This window comes from Echiichthys vipera, assembly GCF_963691815.1.
Source record: "Echiichthys vipera genome assembly, chromosome: 9".
Lineage (NCBI taxonomy): Eukaryota > Metazoa > Chordata > Actinopteri > Perciformes > Trachinidae > Echiichthys > Echiichthys vipera.
Window position 1 is genome coordinate 22,635,714 of NC_139834.1, and position 17,124 is coordinate 22,652,837.

At 40.0% G+C, this 17,124-nt stretch overlaps 2 protein-coding genes across 2 annotated transcripts; one reads left to right on the forward strand and one right to left on the reverse strand.

Annotated features, from left to right (window-relative positions):
• The first annotated feature begins 7 nt into the window (after nucleotides 1-7).
• Nucleotides 8-6,348, forward strand: actr8 (actin related protein 8). Its single transcript, XM_083919403.1, has 13 exons — nucleotides 8-210; nucleotides 998-1,168; nucleotides 1,304-1,414; nucleotides 2,338-2,442; nucleotides 2,575-2,748; nucleotides 2,855-2,948; nucleotides 3,087-3,219; nucleotides 3,635-3,788; nucleotides 4,654-4,749; nucleotides 4,868-5,008; nucleotides 5,108-5,414; nucleotides 5,532-5,695; nucleotides 5,950-6,348. The coding sequence occupies exons 1-13, from the start codon at nucleotides 76-78 to the stop codon at nucleotides 6,091-6,093; spliced, it is 1,929 nt and encodes a 642-aa protein (XP_083775529.1). The 5' UTR covers nucleotides 8-75; the 3' UTR covers nucleotides 6,094-6,348.
• A 664-nt stretch (nucleotides 6,349-7,012) lies between these two features.
• On the reverse strand, nucleotides 7,013-9,696 carry selenok (selenoprotein K). The gene is made up of 5 exons (XM_083920383.1): nucleotides 9,623-9,696; nucleotides 9,013-9,103; nucleotides 8,106-8,180; nucleotides 7,607-7,702; nucleotides 7,013-7,367 (listed from the first exon to the last, which is right to left on the reverse strand). Exons 1-4 carry the CDS (start codon nucleotides 9,639-9,641, stop codon nucleotides 7,612-7,614), a joined length of 276 nt encoding a protein of 91 aa, XP_083776509.1. The 5' UTR covers nucleotides 9,642-9,696; the 3' UTR covers nucleotides 7,013-7,367; nucleotides 7,607-7,611.
• Between the last annotated feature and the right edge of the window lie 7,428 nt (nucleotides 9,697-17,124).

The window sequence follows — 17,124 nt, forward strand, 5'->3', positions numbered from 1 at the left end:
TTTTGCAGCACTTCACAAGCTCAAGGAGGGCTCGACTCATTACTTCTGACTAGTTAGTCGAGTTTATCAGTCACCATGACTCAGGCCGAGAAAGAGCAGGACAGCGGGAAGGAGAAAGAAAAGGAACGAGACAAGGAGAAAGAGAAGGAGCAACAACGCGGGGTGAAAAGACCCATCGCTCCTCCGGCCATCCCAGACCCCCTCCAGGAGGTGAGATGGGGACTGTGTCTCACTTGTTGTCTAATGCTCATATTTCCATACAGTTACATTAGCCAATGTCTTCGTCTTATTGTGTGTGTGTGTGTGTGTGTGTGTGTGTGTGTGTGTGTGTGTGTGTGTGTGTGTGTGTGTGTGTGTGTGTGTGTGTGTGTGTGTGTGTGTGTGTGTGTGTGTGTGTGTGTCTGTGTGTCTGTGTGTCTGTGTGTCTGTCTGTCTGTCTGTCTGTCTGTCTGTCTGTCTGTCTGTCTGTGTGTTTGTAATTTATGCATGTATCAAAGACTGTGTGTGTGTGTGTGTGTGTGTGTGTAATTTATGCATGTATCAAAGACTGTGTGTGTGTATGTAATTTATGCATGTATCAAAGACTGTATGTGTGTGCGTGTGTGTGTGTGTGTATACTCAATCAACAGTTTACATTGATTTGAAAAAGCTCATATTGATATGAGAGATATTAGAAATGCCATTTTGGTTGACAGTGTTGCAAAGACGATTTGTTTAAACCTCTCTCCCTTCCTCGATAAACCTTTAGTTTTATAACTGTAACAGTCAAGTACAAGTTTTTGGATGACCAGGTCATATACTGTTGTGTACTTTTGTTGCTACAGCATCCAATGATTACAAACATTAATGTGTGTCCAACGTTGAGGTTACAGTTTGGGCAAGACCATTTTCCAGTTTCCAGTTCTGGTGTTCTCATACTTTTGTGATTTCTTCTACCGTTGTGCCTGACATGGCTATGCTTATGCTGACCATCTCTATTTGCAATCCTCTTTTACAGCAAATACAGAGCAATTTTATAGTTGTCATCCACCCTGGTTCAAGGACACTCCGCATTGGGCGAGCAACAGACACTCTTCCGGTGATACTCCCACATGTGATAGCACGCCGACACAAGCAAACTGGACAGTCCAGATATGAAGATGCCTGGCTGTTGAGAGACGGTCTAAATGTAAATCACTCATCATGACTATATACACCCACAATACAGTCTTTTATTTTGTGTTCTAGTCCACTTTCCTCCAACTTATTTCTAATTTGTTTAATTTTTCATTTACCCTCCTTGCATCTACTTACTGTTCAACAGAAAGCAGAGAGTAATGAGCAGAGGCAGAATGGGCTTAAAATGGTCGACCAGGCCATCTGGTCCAAGAAGATGTCAAACGGAGTGCGGAGGACACCTGTGTCCGCTGAACAGGTGTGTAATATGAAAGAGAGAGAATCACTGCATATGTAGTATTGCAATATGCGACAGCCAGCAGCAACGTGGTATGATTTACATATTTTATTTAAAATTATTTGGAGTACTTTGGGCTGCATCATTTGTGTGAAAGGTTCTAGAGTAAATAAAGGGTTGATGGTTAATTTTAAAGTGCAACCCTGTTTCCTAAAGATTTGGGACGCCATGTGACATGTAAATAAAACCAAAATGTGATGATTTGCAAAACATTGAAAGCCCATTTTTAATTGAAAATAGAACAAACCTATCAAATGTTGAAACTAAGTAAAAGCATTGTTTTTTGAAAATGAAATGCACTTTTTGAATTTGATGCCATCAATAAGTTTCAAAAAAGTTGTGGCAGTGGAAACAAAAGACTGTAGACGATACTCCACCAGTTGTTTCCTGGAGAAGAAAACAACCCAGGCTGAGTGTTTCTTGAGTAAAGATGTGGAGGGGTTCATCACTCTGAAAGATCATCAAGCAAAAATGGGAAAACGTTCCTCTTTCTAAATGACAGAGTTGGTCTCCTCAGTTCCCAAATGCTTACTGAATGTCGTTGAGAGAAGGTGATGCAACAGTGGTAAACACAACCCTGTTTTTAATGTGTTGCTGGCATCAAAGTCTAAATGAAGATATCATTTTCAAAAACAATTACATTTTTCTGTTTAAACATTTGGAATATTGTCTTTGTGCTATTTTAAATGAAATATATACAGGTTTCAATATTTCACAAATCATGACATTCTGTTTTTATTTACATTTACAGCATCCAAACTCTTTTGGAAATGGCATTGTATAATGAATAACACTAGTGTTGTGCTAGTGTCTAGTGCTGTATACTTTCATGCGCAGACCTTCATTAAATAATCTATTTTGTGTGTGTGTGTGTGCGCGCTAAGGCCAGAGCTTATAACTGTCAGATCCGTCCGGCAGTACTAGACAGCAGCTCCAGAGTGAAGTGGACCAACACAGCCCACCAGCCTCCTCATCTGATGGGAGAAGAGGTCAGTGCATGTGTCTGATAACTCCCATAAAATTAGAGTATTTATTAGGTATCTAAAGCTACTACCCAAACTCTATGTCTTTTTTATTTATTTTTCTCTCTCCCCTCACTCTTCCATCCTGCCATCACCCAGGCTCTTTATGTGAATCCATCTGACTGTTACAACATCCACTGGCCTATAGTGAGAGGTCAGCTTAATGTGCATGCCAGTCCCGGTGGCTCACTGACCGCCGTCCTGGCTGACCTTGAGACGATCTGGAGCCACGTTATTCAAAAGCAACTCGAGATCCCCCTCAAAGACTTAAAGGTAGGAGAACCCTCATCACCTCCTCATATCTCTATCTTCTTTGGGGCTAAGTTGAAAGTACTTTTTCTTTCTCACATGAATGCTTTGCTTTGTGACTGGTTGTCAGTATTACAGGTGCATCCTATTGGTTCCCGATATCTACAACAGGCAGCACATCAAAGAAGTTGTCAACATGTTGCTGCTCAATATGGGCTTCTCAGGTACTACACATATTTATACATCTATGACAAAAACACACTGTTGTATTCTGCCATAGCCTATTCCGGGTAGGCCAAGGAACCATCTAGTATCTCTGTCTTTGCATCACCCTCTGTCCTTTTGTGTGTTTCTATGTTTAGCGATCATCGTGCACCAGGAGTCAGTGTGTGCTACATTCGGAAGTGGGTTGAGCAGTGCTTGTGTCGTGGATGTAGGAGACCAGAAGACCAGTCTTTGCTGTGTAGAGGACGGAGTGTCCCACCGGAACTCCAGGTGGGACTGGGAACCACTTTTATGTTCAATTTATGTCTATGACATAATTAATTTATCCAGGCTAGAATTGCAGATATCATGAGACCCAGAAAAGTGACATACAGCAGATAACAATACTGAATGTTTGTTAAAAAATGATGATCGTCCCTGGTCAGTTCATGTTAATGTCTGTATTATCTGAAGCCCCCGAAAGTTCATGGTGGGAATTTTGGTTTCTGAAATTCTTTTGAATTCCCTCACAACAACTTTTGCATTAAGTTTTTCATTCCATCACAATATTTTTGTATTTTTCTTCTGATCCAGTTATAATACACTGCCAGTTTAAGGAAACAAATCATTTCAAGATTTGTTTTGCTACTGTGATGTATCAGGGCCTCCATAGTATTACATTGTTCTTGTCTGTTGGATTTCGCAGGCTGAGTTTGGCATACGGTGGCTCAGATGTGACCCGTACTTTCTTCTGGCTCCTGCAAAGGGCAGGCTTTCCCCACAGAGACTGTCAGCTATCCAGCAGGCTGGACTGTCAGCTCCTGCAGAATCTCAAAGAGACCTTCTGCCATCTAAACCAAGTGTGTGTTGGTCATGGGGTGGTGTTTCAAGAAAGCATTAGCACCTTTTGTGTCTGTTTAGATTAGGGATGGGCACGAGTAGTTAATTACGAGATCAAGGGATCGCACCAATTGAGTACAGGTTTTCCTAAATCTATTTTTAGAAAACAACGTATCTTCCTGCAGGAATTATGACACCTATCTGACACCTAATGCTTATTCTCAATTTAAATAGTCACAGTAACCCTTTAAGGATTTATTTTTTCACAACCACAACTTAAAACATTGTTTCCTTACAAAAACATAATTAAATTTGGGTTTGCATTCTGTTAATGATCATTCATGCTATGGAGGTATGGTATGGCAGGTGCTGCTTTGCCAGAACGCTCAGTTTTTTGTACCGAAGTACTATTGGACTTCAACCACTCCAGTGGGTTTTTCTGAGGACGAATGCATGGCTCACTCAAACAAGTTTCTAGCTCATTGGCATCCCTATTTTTTTTAACTAGTCCTCCCTGAAGAGGGTGTCCAGTGCCTCTGTGCTTGCCTCCATGTCGTCTGGGCTTGCACAGTAACCCTGTCATGTAGGTCACACAACTTTTCTTGGATGGTGAAGCTAAGAGCCGGTTTCAAAAATCCAAAGTGTTTGTGTCTCGGGTCAAGCAAAGAAGCAAGAGTTGCTGCGCGGGCACACAAACACATATACAAAAAAACTTGAGTGCCATTGTTTACCAAACAGGTTCCTTGAAACGAGACTAATCGAGGAATCGATCACTCATGCCCATTCCTAGTTTAGATCATTATTGTCATTCTCAAGAATGGACAGAGAAAACTTCTGTTATTCAGATAAATTCCTAAATGTCTTTTCACAACTTATTCTTAATAGGACATATCAGGACTACAAGATCATGAATTCCAGACACGTTTCCCAGAAGCCCCAGCTCTTCTCTACCAGGTTCGACTAGGGGATGAGAAATTACAGGTACTTTGTTCAAATAGTGTGAAAAATTATGCTTTTTCGGTCTCCAGATTGTGTACTGCATTTACTTTTCATTTACTGCTTTATTTGTGTCTCCCCCTCACCTGTTTGCATATGTTAGGCACCCATGGGTCTTTTCTACCCGACCACATTTGGCATCGTAGGTCAGAGGATGACATCACTTCAGTACCGTTCCCAAGGCGACTCAGAGGATCCTCATGATGAACACTACCTGCTGACTACACAGAGCAAACAGGACCAGGTAACACACACACTCACATAGAGATTATATCATTATTATTATTTCTTCATAGATCTGTGATTCTTGTCTTGTTTGTTATTCTCCCATTTCTATCACCAGTCCTCCAAATCTGCTGCAGAGCGGAAGGGTGTTTCCAGACCAGCTGGAGTTTTAGATGGTGAGATGAGCAGTCAGGGGGGAACTGGAGAGCTCTCTGACCTGACCAGGGGCTGTGGGAGTGGTGGTGGAGGAGGGATAAAGGGGGAGATGGAGCTTGGGTCTGCCCAGGGAGAGTGTCTGATGGGGACAGGAGAGGCCGAAGAGCCCCTGTCTGCGCATCTCTCCAGGAAGACTGCTATCATGAGCCAGTTTGAGAGCAAAGCACTGGGCCTGGATAAGGCCATCTTACATAGCATCGACTGCTGTGGTAAGGAAAGACTGAGGGTGTGAAGTGAATTTTAAAAATAAAGGATGCAGAGGATAGATGTTTGATGGTGCTCAAGGTGTGCAATTTTAGCTAATCTCATATTTTTCATTTTCATAGGTTCAGACGAAACTAAACGCAAGATGTACAGCTCCATCCTAGTAGTGGGAGGAGGGCTCATGTTTCATGGTGCTCAGGAGTTTCTGCTTCACCGCATCATCAACAAGATGCCACCCTCTTTCAGAAGGCTGGTAGACAACGTGGAAGTTATCACACGGCCAAAGGTAACCTGGGATATATTGTACAGTCATAGAATAGGAATCTGTAATGCAGGCAAAGTAATACGTTGTTAAATGAGCTATATTTTTTACCATGTATGTCAAAGGCTGGAACATCTCCCCGGGGAGATGAAAATGAGCCAAGATTGCTAAACTTGTTCATTAATAGGCACTGTCCCTGTAAATCTAAAACCGTATAAATAAAATGAGTGTTCACGGCTCCCCTGATGTACTTTCATACTGATGTGATTGTGCTCTAGGACATGGACCCTCGGCTCATATCGTGGAAGGGGGGAGCATTGCTGGCGTGTCTGGACACCACTCAGGAGATGTGGATCCACCAGAGGGAGTGGCAACGCTTTGGTGTGCGAATGCTCCGTGAGAGAGCTGCCTTTGTCTGGTGAAACCAAACAGATTTGACTTGAAGCTAACACAGGAGGTGTAGTGTGAGCAGCAGCTTCAGTGCTCCGTCACTACCCGGGATGCTTTCAGGCACAATTATGCAGAAAGACTTGGCAGCAGAAAATTATAATGATGTTTTACAAATTAAAACAAGGACACCATCTCTGTGCATAGTGAGAGCATGCTGATAGCATCACTTTGACAAATTGCTAACACCATGTTTTCAAGCTTTCAGTTTTCACCAATCTTATTTTTCATCTGTTGGCTGTTTCATCCATCAGAGACCCAAATGAGGTCATTGTGGCTTTTGAACAGTCTTTAATAATGTTCTGTAAATATTGTACTTTTCCCATGTTAATGGAAGTTTGGACTTGTGTAAATAAACCTGGTACTTTGATACACAATTGTTGCATTTGATTGGAAAAAGGAACTCAATTTAGAAACTGAATTCATACAAAAGGTTTTAAAGGACAAATCTTTTTACACGTTTTTTTTTTTTAAAAGATTCTTTTTTTTGGCAGTTTTTCCACCCCTTATCATAAAGGACAGACAGGAAATGGCGTGAGAGAGGGGGGAGGCACGCAGCAAAGGGCCGCAGGTCGGAATTGAACCTGGGGCCGCTTCCTCGAGGACCCCCAGCCTCTCCACATGGGGCAACAGCTCCCTCTAACTCAATGTTTTTAAGTCTTGCATGCATTATGCAACTGTTGCAGCTGAGTTAAAAGGACAAATGCTTCCACTTGCTCTGCCACACTGTATTTCAGACACAAAACTGCCTACTTCTTAGACTGAATATTTTATCTACACATTATCCATAGTGAAGTACAGAGTCAAAAGTATGCCCCCTCCTTTTTTTTCTACATAGAGGCAAGTTGTGTTGTTACCAAATATGATAGTAATGGAACAAGACAAACTCAGTAGTAACATGTTTAAACGTCACATTTTTATTTAGACAAAAGGATACAAAACAAAGACAAACTTTATAATTCCCAGAAGGGAATCATCATAACTGAGATGTCAGTGACAGACTGTCAGGACAGGAAAGTGTTAGGGCAGAAACAGGGAAAAGGGGAGGAAATAATGTGAATAGCTGCTGCATCGGCCATTCTGGCCCCTGTGTGTAGGAATTCCCAGAAAAGCGTCAAGAAACTGCTGGTGGCAGCGGCAGCTGAAGAAGAGGGGCTTCAGCACAGAGACATCACCGTCGTTCTTTAGGTTCTCAGCAAACAGACACTGTGCCAGGCCCCACGCCTACACATTTAGTGTAGGCGTTTACCTAGAGAGAGGTGAGGGTTATATTATTATTATTATATTATAATTTACACTCTTAACAGCTTATACTTTAGGGCCACTAGTTTTACAATTCAAACCCCTTATCTCATTTTTTTGATACAGGCTCCAGAAATAGAGATGAGATATCAAGAAGGGTTTTCTGATGATTAATGTTTAGAGATGAGATATTAAGGGGTTTATCTGATGAGTAATGTTTTATTTTTTATTTTTTTAAATCCTCACCTTCCTCATCCTCCTCCACCCATTGGTGGCGCGCTCGGACCTGCACCATGGTTTATTCTTCCTATCCGTCTTCTGCCACCAGGGGGACCTGGAGGACTGAAAAAGAAAACAGGAGCGGGAACAATTTTTGTATTATAAAATGAGGCTAGAAGTCCTTATTATAGTTTTTGTAATTTCCTGGATTATATCAGATATTTGAAACTGGAGTGCAAAAGGTGGGCAACATAGATTGTTATGAACAGGGTGCAGGGTACACATCCAAAAAACTTCTTCAGGTGCTGGGTTAAAACCCCCCCCAAAAAACTGCGACTTAATTTATCAAGATATGAAATTACCCATATCGCCCAGCCCTATCTGCATATGACAGTAACATGCTACCACACTGACTACACTCCCGCCATCAGATTATAGTACCTTCAGTGATCTGGATAGAGGGACATGTAGGGCACGCCCCCAGTGTGTGTCACAATGAAGAAATGAGTGTGCCCCAGAGACCTACCCTCTGCCATCAGTGAAGCGTGACGTCCCAGAGTTTCCTTCCTTTGTCATGTCAGGATGAATTATTGACTTAAAACTGGTAGAGGACAAAGAAGATCAGAGGATGACAGTGTCATGTGGTGATAAAAAAAAAAGTGTTTACCTCAATTCATTGGTATATGACAAAAATCCTGAAAAAACACATGACATTCAGATCGGCCTGAGCATCCACCTCTTTGGCAGATGTTAGCCTGCTGAGGCCATAAGATGGTGAACATGGCAACGAACAATATACTTGCTAAACATCAGCATGTTAGCATTGTCATTATGTGTGTGCTGAAATTGAGCTCAAAGCATTGCTGTGCAGTGCAAAGCATGGAAACGTAAAATAACATGTAGCCGGTAGATTATTAGTCTTGTACTGACCCTACTATGCCATTACTTAAAAAAAAGTTTCACAGCAATTGTGATAGAATAACATCCGTATATATTCATTATCCTTTTGAGGGCAGTACTGACAATTAGCCTGAGATAAACAGAGCTAGATGAGGTACACGTGTTCACTTAGAGAAAACTCAGAAACAACCTCACAGTTTACATGAGACTATATACGGGAACCAGGATGACCAGCTGCTGCTGCTACAGCCATATAATTAATCATCAATAACTAGTAAGTAAATTAAATAAATAAATTACAAAACAATAGTACTAGTGAGATCAAGTAAAGACTGTTCTTGTGGAGGCTATGAATGAAATCCGGCTGTTCCAAATTTGGTAGAATTTTCCTTTTGGATTCTTTATTGATAGGTCAATTTTCCATCCTAAATATCGCAAGTCTAATTCCAATCAAATTATCCAGGGTAGGCTGAATCAGGCTGCCACTGTTTTTTTTAAACTTTTAGTTTTACTAGCAACAAGATAGTACTTACAACAGGCCGATAAAATCCACTGCTCCCCAGAAGAGATCGACCAGAAAGGACAGTCGCCATGGGGACTGGGACCTGCTGTCCAGGACCTGACCTGGGAGAGGTAGAAAGATGGATGACACAGCAGGGATCAGGTGATGGAGGAGTGTGAATTTATTCACATTCAAAATGAAGGGTATTTCTACACATACCTCCTCAGTTTACCCATAGATTGTTTACTACTTAACCGGTTGTACCTCTTTAAACTAGCATTCAGTAGACACAGGCTTCAGCGCTTAAACGCGAGACCAGGTTTGTCACCTCAATGTTTAACACATCACACTCAATACATTGCTGTAATTAACAATCAAAGTATATGCTGACCAAATAAGAAACACACTGGTTAGATAATATATTGTAGAATCACTAGAGACACTCAGCAGTAAGATCCAGCTAGGCTAAGCCTGCTAACAAGCTAGCTCAATGTAGCACCAACGCTCTGCTACAACTACACAATTCATATTGAAGTGTTTTAACTGAACATATTTTACAGAGAAAACTTTGGAAACAAGAAAGCTACACAATCCCCCCTAAAGACGATAAAACGATTGAAGATACAAGGCAAACCACTCACCGTTGGACACGTACACCATCTTTAGAAAGTATCCAACAGCTTTCACAGCTGTGTTTACAGTTGGTACGACTGCACTTCCGGGTCTGTTGTTGTTGCGTCATCCTCGGACGTGCATGCGTAGCCCTTTGTATTTTAGTACTGTATTACATAAATTAAAAAATAAACTTTGTTTAAATAATAATAATACTAATAATAATACTAATAATAATACTAATAATACTACTAATAATAATTAGAAGCAGGGTCAATATTTTCCAAAGATTTTTTTTGGCCTTAAAAATAAATACAGTATATTTGTACGAAAGGGACGTAGGCCGTTATTATTTACTCTGGGCGCGGGCACGCGAGCCTGAAGACGGCATAATAATAATAATCTGTTCCATTTGTGTGCGTGCGTCCACGAGACCTGTAAGTACTATTATATATGTTGCTAGTTCATTATCCTTTGTTTTCATAAGTTGATAATTATATCCACCTAGCCTGGGTGTGCTGTTTATACTAATTAGTTACACTGCATATAATTTATAGAAAGCTGTGTTTACTACAAATATTAAGGTGCACATGTCAATATATGTGTGTATGTAATGTGGGCATAGGTTTTCCTTTTTTTTTTTTTTTTGGGAAAAACGTGCCCAATTTATAATATAATTTACATTATAAAGTAGACAAAGATGCTATATCTGCACCACCCCCATACTTTACTGACAGTGTTCTGAAACCTGGAGTTCGGGTGTGGGTAGAGCCTGGGTGGAGCTGAGATGGGATGATCAAGCAGCAACCACCTGCTCACCCGCAGGAGCATGTGTAACCTGCCGACTGAAGCACAAACCCAAAACATACAGTACTTCATAGACCTTAATGTCTTAATAATTAAACAATACATATTTTTCACTTGGAAAACACACTTTAAATATATTTAATACTGATGACCTGACATCTTGCGGAATAAATAATGACTTCATATTTCCAAAAGTAAGCTGGGGGGGGGGGGGGGGGGGGGGTGCGCATAAATGCGCATAAACTTGAATAAAACAAAAAAAAGCTGGGAAAAGCCTGACGGGAACCATTTTAAACTACAAGAGATAATCGTTTCAAAACATTGTTTGTTGGACACACCAACACTCAGTTGCATGCTGAGGTGTAAGCCCAGTATCAGCACTCACACACCCACCGTGTTTTATAGCTAACACAGTACAATTACCAAACATACATTAAGAGACATTCAAGCTAGCCAGGTAGAAAGCTACTTCATTATTTTTTGTATAATATGATTTAAAAGCTGTTTAGTTAGTACTTTCAGATATGGAAAAAGGCAGCAAGCTCAGGAAAGCCTGGCTTCTTTCTTAAACATTTGACTTAGAATTAAAAAATGGTGAAAATAATGAGTAAGTGTATCACATAATACTCTGAACATATATTTCTATAATTTTTTGTGAATCCAAACAATACATTTTCCCAAAGTAATGTAAATTGAGAATAAATATGAACAGCAATTAATTGCTTCTTAGTTTCTTGGTATGCGAGCGCAAACAAAATAAATGTACCAGACACTCCGTTCTTCATCTTCTTCTGCTTTATGGTCACGACACAGACTGAAGGTCAAAGGTCAAAATATCATAACAAAACAAGATTATTTCTATAAAGGGTAATAGTACATCACTTTCTCTGTTCCCATTGTACTTTTCATATAGCATGTTTTATATTATTTTTAATTTGGTTTCATTGTATGTACATGCTATAACAATGGTGCTTTATTTAAAACTAAAGCAAAATCTACCACATTTCAATGTTATTGTCCATGATGGTTGGAGAAAAAAAACATTTGACAGCTGCAACCAAACACAATCAAAGTTGGGGGAAAGCCTGGAAATATGCTCATATTACCCATTAAAAAAGAATGTAAACTAAACATAAATGTTCAAAAGTGTGCAAAATGTGGGTTAAATGAAAGCTGTGGCTTTATGTAAACATCAGTCAGTCTAAATGTAATATAAAGTCTGAAACCCTGCACACAGACTAAAGTTACTCCTTGTCTTTGGTTTGGGATTTCGTGCTCTCTTCATCAGGGTTTTCTGTGTTGACCTCAGAGTCAGATGCTGGTTTCTCTGTGGTAACTTCTCCATCTTCAGCCACTTTTGTCTTCCTTTTCCTTTTTGTCTGTGGCCTGTTCCCACTGCTCTTCTTTGCTGATGAAAAGTGTCCGTCTTTGTTATAGTCCCGAATGACTTTGAGGACAGTTCGACTTGATACACCACATAACTGAGCAGTCTTTTTGACTGACAGGCCTGCAACTTGGGCACCGACTATCTGGCCTCTGTCAAAGTCTGTTAACTCACTCATAATGGAAGTGGAGGTGTCAACAACAAAAGTCGAGCTAATGTGATGCTTCACAGCTGAAGTTATTCTTCATGTGCCTTTTCCATTATGTTGTCCACTGAGGTGCAGAGTGTAGTTGGAGTTTATTGGTTCTCATTTGTCTGTAAAGAGATAGAAATGGGGTAATAATTAATAATGATTTCTTGACATTCAGATATGTTTTCAATTTAGGGCAGCAGTAGATTGATAAAAAATTAGATATTTACACAGAGCTTCCTTCTCATTAACACACTAACAGTGATAATATACTATTCCTTATTTTGATACGGACCTTTCTGACCCCACAAGGAGCCCTTTAGGTTCCCAGACGTCCCTTTGGGAAATGCTAATGTTGAATATTAAAGGAAAAATCTAGCATACCCATGTTCATAGTACAGAATATCTGTTCTCATTTCATGCATTTTATATAGTGTACTGTTTTGTGTGTGTTTTTGTATCTACCTAGAGCAGGGGTGTTCAATCCTGCTCCTAGAGAGCTACTGCCCTGCATGTTTTAGGTTTCTATCTGCTCTGACACACCTGACTAATGAATATCAAACCTGTGACAAGCTTCAGCTGCTGTTCTCGTGGGGACTATGATTGAAATCCAGCAGTTCCAAATTTGGTAGAATTTTTCCTTTCTGATACTTAATTGATAGGTCCATTTTTCCATCCTAAATATATCTAGCGTAATTCCAATCAAATAATCCAGTGTAGGCTGAATCGGGCTGCCATTACTTTTTTAAACTTTTAGTTTTACTTGCAACAACATAATACTTATGTAGCAGGTCCCAGCTAGGCCACTGATTGATAGATTATCCTGACTGGAAACACAGAACCACAACTGCTCATTCTCCAAATCGTTCGGATATGTTTTATTCTCAAACTTTGCATTAAAGCACTGGTATAATAACCACATTTGATTGCTATTCACATAAAAGTCTATTATTTACACATTTACCAAGAAATAAACATTCAAATTTGTATTAAACCAAAAATAAAGATTTTCCCTTTAATCATGTCGTCTGTCTATCATCAATCATGTAATCACTTCTCCTTTAAACACAGATCACTCTCTATCCCCTTATCAAACGAGTAAAACTGTTTATTCAGTACATCAAGTGTTTACTCAATATAACAGAATGAATCTACCTTGCAGGTTAACTATCTCACATTTACACTGCATGAACACAATGAAATAATAACCATTGCTTGCCTATGTGATGCTTTAACCCGCGAACCGTGTGATTTACGTGCACGCCTTTAACCAGGGCTGCAGCCGTAGCTGTGCTTAACCTGCACTTTAGCTTAGACATTTCGAAAAACACACTCCACACATTGTAATCATTTCACACATTGTAGTATTACCCCACAAAGGCAGAGGAGCCAAAAGAAAATACACAAAACGGCGTTGGAAGCCATTATGGCCACTACAGTAGCACTTAGGTTGGTTTACACACTTTAAACGGGGATTCATATGAGCTTATAAACATCTGGAGTTAAGAGGAAAAAGATAATAACCAACCTGGAAACACAGGACAGCAATAAGTGAGACTGGGCCACGGCTGCTCATTCTCCAAGTCGTTCGGATTGTGAGCCTCACTTCCGCGACGCACTGTAAAGAGGCCCAGTTACGCTGCAGGTCGGTGCTGCCACCCAGTGTCCGTTTTCCGTAACTTCAAGTCATTGTGTGTTTCTCTTTCTTAGTCTTAAATGGCAGAATAAAATAAGACAATAAAATGATGCAAGAGCAATAAACCAAAATGTGGAATCGAAACAATAATAGCAAAACACAAAAAACTTTTGTGAGTATCACACTTACAACAGGCCGATAAAATCCACTGCTCCCCAGAAGAGATCGACAGGAAAGGAGAGTCGCCATGGGGACTGGGACCTGCTGTCCAGGACCTGACCTGAGAGAGGTAGAAAGATGGACGAGACAGCAAAGATCAGGTGATGGAGGAGTGTGAGTTTATTCACATTCAAAATTGAGGGTATATCTACACATACCTCCTCAGTTTACCCATAGATTCTTTACTACTTAACCGGTTGTACCTCTTTAAACTAGCATTCAGTAGACACAGGCTTCAGCGCTTAAACGCGAGACCAGGTTTACCTCAATATTTAACACAGCACACTCAATACATTGTTGTAATTAACAATCAAATGATACGCTGAGTAACGAAGAAAGACACTGGTTTGATAATCTCTTGTAGAAAACTCACTAGATCCAGCTGGACTAAGCCTGCTAACAAGCTAGCTCAATGCAGCACCAACGCTCTGCTACAACTACACATTTCATATTTAAGTTTTAACGTAACATATTTTACAGAGAAAGCTACACATTTCCCCCTAAAGACGATAAAACGATTGAAGATACAAGGCAAACCACTCACCGTTGGACACGTACACCATCTTTAGAAAGTATCCAACAGCTTTCACAGCTGTGTTTACAGTTGGTACCATAGACATAAAGAGTAGACGCCTCATCGAACGTTGGGCCTATTGGCGCTGACGAGCGGTGGAGCCGCCATCTTGGCCCGGTCGCCCGCTCCACTCAGTGTAAGGACAGGACACGGTTCAGCGTATTTTAATATTCACAGTGGGATTAACAGTAATAGAATATTCTGATATATGATTTATGTGATGTATGATAGGTGTTTTACAAACACTATAAATATAAACACAACAAGAGAAATCATTTATAGAGTATTAATAGGCTATATTTCATACATGAATACATAAATCTCTCTCTCACTCACTCTCTCTCTCTCACACACACACACACACACACACACACACACACAAACACACGCACGCACACACACACACACACTCAGAGAAAATTAAAATACATATAAATCAAGAGTATCAATACATTAGGTCAGAGAGAGAGATGACATTTTGGACACATCTAAATACAAGTCAAACAGACACACTTTCATTTAAAGCACTAAAAAAAACAAGAGCCGAACCCTATATGTTAATAAATATTCAGAAATGATCCATGCTCTGCCAGTCGCATAGTCGTGGTAGTGGAGAGGAGAGGGAGGGTCCACATTTGAGCGAGTGTGTGTGGTATAAAAATATATATAACATTTTGTTAAATCGATCATTTTCACACTGTTTTGTTCTTGCACAGTTACCAATTTGAACGTGTGACGTTCGTCCTGCTTTAAGTGGAGATGTGGAGAACCAAGTAAAAATGTATGGGACATTTAGTTCAGCTGTGAGAATATCGGGCACAGAGTGGAAATACATGTTAAATCTCTAATTCATTCTTTATAATAAAGCCCACATCATGTTGCTCCTGTTTGATGAAACAGTTTAACAGCAAAGGATATTGGTCAGATTCTGTCACTTCTCCTTTGATAGTCTAAACTTTAAAAAAAAAAGTGACATGACATGAAAAATGATCTCATAATTCATGTCAATGTCATGTTCAATATTTAAAAAAACAAAACAGAGAATATCTGAGGTGACCTGAGATGAACTGTCTCTGAAGTGTCTTCCTCTCATGAAACCACAGCACATCCTCCGCTGACCTACTGCTGGAAATGTGCAATCCATTTACACTAGACCACATGTACGACAACCCCTCTCCTCCCTGCTTCTCCTTTAATATCTACACAGGCTTGCACACACACATCTGTCCGGGGGGTGAATTAACTAACATTCCCACAGAGGCTAATCTCCACGCCTCTACTGTGACAAGATAATAATAATAAAATAAGGGACAGCAGCTCCTCTGGCAGCTAAATATGTATCTAGTACCTGCCACAGCCTGAGGGAGTCACTATAACATTCAAAAATGCATGGATTTATGTATAATTGTTTAAAATTGTACTGTACCGTACTGATTATGAATTGTAATATTGTAATATTAGATTAGAGCAGGAATACGCTGCATAGTGCTCTGGCATCTTGTTCCTTCTGCTGCTCAACTCATAGGCTCAACGAGTCACTCATAGAACTGATCTGGTAGAATGACCGGTCCAAGATGGCGGCCGCATTTCTCGCGGCCCAACGTTCGATGCGGCATCTACTCTTTATATGTCTATGGTTGGTACCATAGACATAAAGAGTAGACGCCTCATCGAACGTTGGGCCTATTGGCGCTGACGAGCGGTGGAGCCGCCATCTTGGCCCGGTCGCCCGCTCCACTCAGTGTAAGGACAGGACACGGTTCAGCGTATTTTAATATTCACAGTGGGATTAGCAGTAATAGAATATTCTGATATATGATATATGTGATGTATGATAGGTGTTTTGCAAACACTATAAATATAAACACAACAAGAGAAATAATTTATAGAGTATTAATAGGCTATATTTCATACATGAATACATAAATCTCTCTCTCACTCTCTCTCTCTTTCTCTCTCTCTCTCTCACACACACACACACACACACACACACACAAAACACACGCACGCACACACACACACACACACACACACTCAGAGAAAATTAAAATACATATAAATCAAGAGTATCAATACAATTAGGTCAGAGAGAGAGATGACATTTTGGACACATCTAAATACAAGTCAAACAGACACACTTTCATTTAAAGCACTAAAAAAAAAACAAGAGCCGAACCCTATATGTTAATAAATATTCAGAAATGATCCATGCTCTGCCAGTCGCATAGTCGTGGTAGTGGAGAGGAGAGGGAGGGTCCACATTTGAGCGAGTGTGTGTGGTATAAAAATATATATAAAATTTTGTTAAATCGATCATTTTCACACTGTTTTGTTCTTGCACAATTACCAATGAGAGTGTAGCTCTAATTGGTAAAGACAGTGATGTTGTAGGAGTACTTTGTATAGTATCTAAAATGACTGTGTCTTTTGTTTTTAGGCAAGGTCTAATTATGTGAATGTCTTCTTTATTACATATTTTAATTATGTAGTAATTGTATTTAATGTGCAAACAAAAACACGGGGCATAGTTCAGTAATATCCATTTTAAATTATACAAACCATTTAAGATTTTTCCTTAGTTAAATAAATGTATGATTTTTTCTTTTCAGACTGTTTCAACTTCTGTGGTACAACTGAACTAAAAAAGCCTGGACCCATCAGTTCTGGTTTACAAACATGTGACGTTCGTGCTGCTTTAAGTGGAGATGTGGAGAACCAAGT

Excerpts from the sequence above, each read along its gene's own strand:
- actr8 (XM_083919403.1), top strand. The coding sequence starts at position 76 with ATGACTCAGGCCGAGAAAGAGCAGGACAGCGGGAAGGAGAAAGAAAAG. Across the intron at positions 3,220-3,634 it reads GTGTCCCACCGGAACTCCAG|GCTGAGTTTGGCATACGGTG; the intron begins GTGGGACTGGGA and ends TGGATTTCGCAG. Across the intron at positions 4,750-4,867 it reads TAGGGGATGAGAAATTACAG|GCACCCATGGGTCTTTTCTA; the intron begins GTACTTTGTTCA and ends TGCATATGTTAG.
- selenok (XM_083920383.1), bottom strand. Across the intron at positions 8,181-9,012 it reads GTGGATTTTATCGGCCTGTT|TTTTAAGTCAATAATTCATC; the intron begins GTAAGTACTATC and ends GTCCTCTACCAG. Across the intron at positions 7,703-8,105 it reads CGCTTCACTGATGGCAGAGG|TCCTCCAGGTCCCCCTGGTG; the intron begins GTAGGTCTCTGG and ends TTTCTTTTTCAG.